The sequence below is a fragment of the Acanthisitta chloris genome, unplaced genomic scaffold, assembly GCF_000695815.1.
Source record: "Acanthisitta chloris isolate BGI_N310 unplaced genomic scaffold, ASM69581v1 scaffold36685, whole genome shotgun sequence".
In the NCBI taxonomy this organism is placed as follows: Eukaryota; Metazoa; Chordata; class Aves; order Passeriformes; family Acanthisittidae; genus Acanthisitta; species Acanthisitta chloris.
Window position 1 is genome coordinate 754 of NW_008673764.1, and position 2,333 is coordinate 3,086.

At 59.6% G+C, this 2,333-nt stretch overlaps 1 protein-coding gene across 1 annotated transcript; it reads right to left on the bottom strand.

The window, feature by feature from the left end:
• Positions 1–147: 147 nt before the first annotated feature.
• LOC103802584 (proto-oncogene tyrosine-protein kinase Yrk-like) lies at positions 148–1,300 on the bottom strand (the record flags this gene model as incomplete). Its single annotated transcript, XM_009075069.1, has 5 exons — positions 148–297; positions 368–471; positions 591–689; positions 956–1,058; positions 1,147–1,300. Coding segments are annotated over 5 exons (610 nt in total), but the record flags the coding sequence as incomplete, so codon positions are not given.
• Between the last annotated feature and the right edge of the window lie 1,033 nt (positions 1,301–2,333).

The window sequence follows — 2,333 nt, forward strand, 5'->3', positions numbered from 1 at the left end:
CCTCAGGGTGTCCCCTAATGCCACCAGAACAGCCCCTTCCTTCTCCAATTCCACCCAGTTAGCCCAGCCAATCTCTTACCAAAGGGTGTCCTGCTCCTCCCACAACCCCTCCATGCCACCCTCCCTGTGCCCCTCATCCCACCCTACCTATATAGTGCTGGACCAGCTGCTGGACAGTGTCAAACTGGGCGCGGGTGGTGATGTAGTACCCCCCATTATCCAGTTTCCGAATCTTATAGTGCTTCACGTGGTCTCCCTTGGCCTCATCCCAGTCCCGGATGGAGAGGGAGTAGGCACCTACATGGTGGCACAGGTCAGGGAGGGACATGGGGTGCACTCCCCAGTGTCCCTGTCCCTGTGCCTGTACCTTTGGTTGTCTCACTCTCACGGATGAGGAGGGTCCCCCTGCAGTTGCCAGGGCACAGGAGCTGCCGCTCTGCATCCTTGCGCCCAATCTTCCCAAAGTACCACCTGCCATGGTGATGGGCTCAGTGCCAGGAGGGCACCACTGAGGGGCACTCACAGGGAGCACCCAGGTCCAAGGGAGATGGGGTGTGGGTCTGCCTCAATCCCTGTCCACCCCTACTCACTCTTCTGCCTGGATGGAGTCCACAGGGGCCACGTAGTTGCTGGGGATGTATCCCGTGGCACCCGAGCTCAGTGACCTGGCCTCCCACCAGTCCCCTTCCCTGGGACAGAGGAACAGAGAGTGAGGAGGATGAGGATGGACAGACAGACAGACCTGGCTGTCCTGCACTTCCTCACCCTGCACACAGCACCCCCAAACTCTGCTCTCCCCCACCCAACTCAGGACACCCATGGCTCTTGCCCTCTGTGTACCCAGCAATAGAGCCAAGGCAGAGCTTGGATCCCCAGCCTGTGTCCTGCAGAGGGTACCCATGGCAAGAAGGCACCTCCCCAGAGTGTCATGGGCAGAGGACACAGAGGGGCTCACGTGTTATTGATGATGTGGAATTTCTCCCCTTTCTGGAATGTCAGGTCATCCTCCGTCCTGGCCTCATAGTCGTACAGGGCAATGAAGAGTGTCACCCCTCCACCTGCAGCACACAGAGGGGACCACAGTGAGTCCCCAGGTCTTCAGGGCTGCAGCTGGACCCTCTCCCCACCATCCAGCCCCCCACTGACCTGAGATGCCCCCACTCCTCATCTGCAGCGTGTTGGAGGCGAAGACCCCTGGCCCTGCGAAGGACAGAGCCGAGGACGCCGCCGGCCCCTGGAAGTTGTTGAAGTCGGGAATGCGAGTGAAGATGGCACTTGACTCTGTGGGGTCAGGGTCGTACTGGGAGGCAGAGGGTGAGAGGGCGCCCACCTCACACCCCACCTGCATTTTGCCAGACCCCTTCTCTTTGCAGGGCACACAGCCCATCCTGGGCACTGCCTGTGGGAGAGAGGGTCTGTGAGCCCTGTGCCCTCCCAGCAGGGCACACGTGTGTGCACACGTGGGTCTGGTTAGAGGCAGTGGGGTGCACCCCACCAGCCCCAGGAGGAGCAGGGTCCTGCCCCCACCCAGCACAGCACACTGGGTGACATGGGGACATCAGGGTCCCCTAATGGGCACTGCCACTGCTGTGCTGCCCAGGGGCATCCCCCTGGCACCCGTGGGTGCTCCACGGTGACTCCACTCACTGCGACAGCTCCTCGTGTCACTTCAGCTGCTCCATGTCACCTCGGGGAGGAGAAGAGGCACCTGTGGACACCGGGGAGGGTGTCAGGTGGAGAGCAATAGCCTTGCAAGGGCTGCAGCACCCCTCTAAAGGCTGTAAAACTCCTGCCATGGGCTAAAATAGCCCTGCACAGGCTGTAACACCCCTGCATGGGTTGAAACACCCCTGTCGTGGGTTAAAATATCCCTATCCAGGATGCAACACTTGCATGGGCTGAAACATTCCTGCCAAGGGCTAAAATACCCCTGTATCAGCTGAAACACCCCTGCCAGGGCTGAGACACCTCTGCATGGGTTGAAATACCCCTGCATAGGTTGCACTACCCTTGCATAGGTGACAATACTCCTGAACAGGACCCAACACCCCTGCCATGGGCTATAACACCCCTGCACAGGCAACACCACCACTTGCATGGGATGCAACACCCCTTGCATGGGCTGTTACACCCTTGCACAGGCTGCAACACCCCTAGATGGTTTGCAACATCCCCTGCATGGCCTGAAACACCCTTGCATGGACTGGAGTACCCCTGCATGGGCTGTAATAGCCCTGCACGAGCTAAAACACCCCTGCAAGGGCTGCAACGCCCCTGCATGGACAGCAACATCCCTTCAGAGTCTGCAACACCCCTGCATGAGCTAAAACACC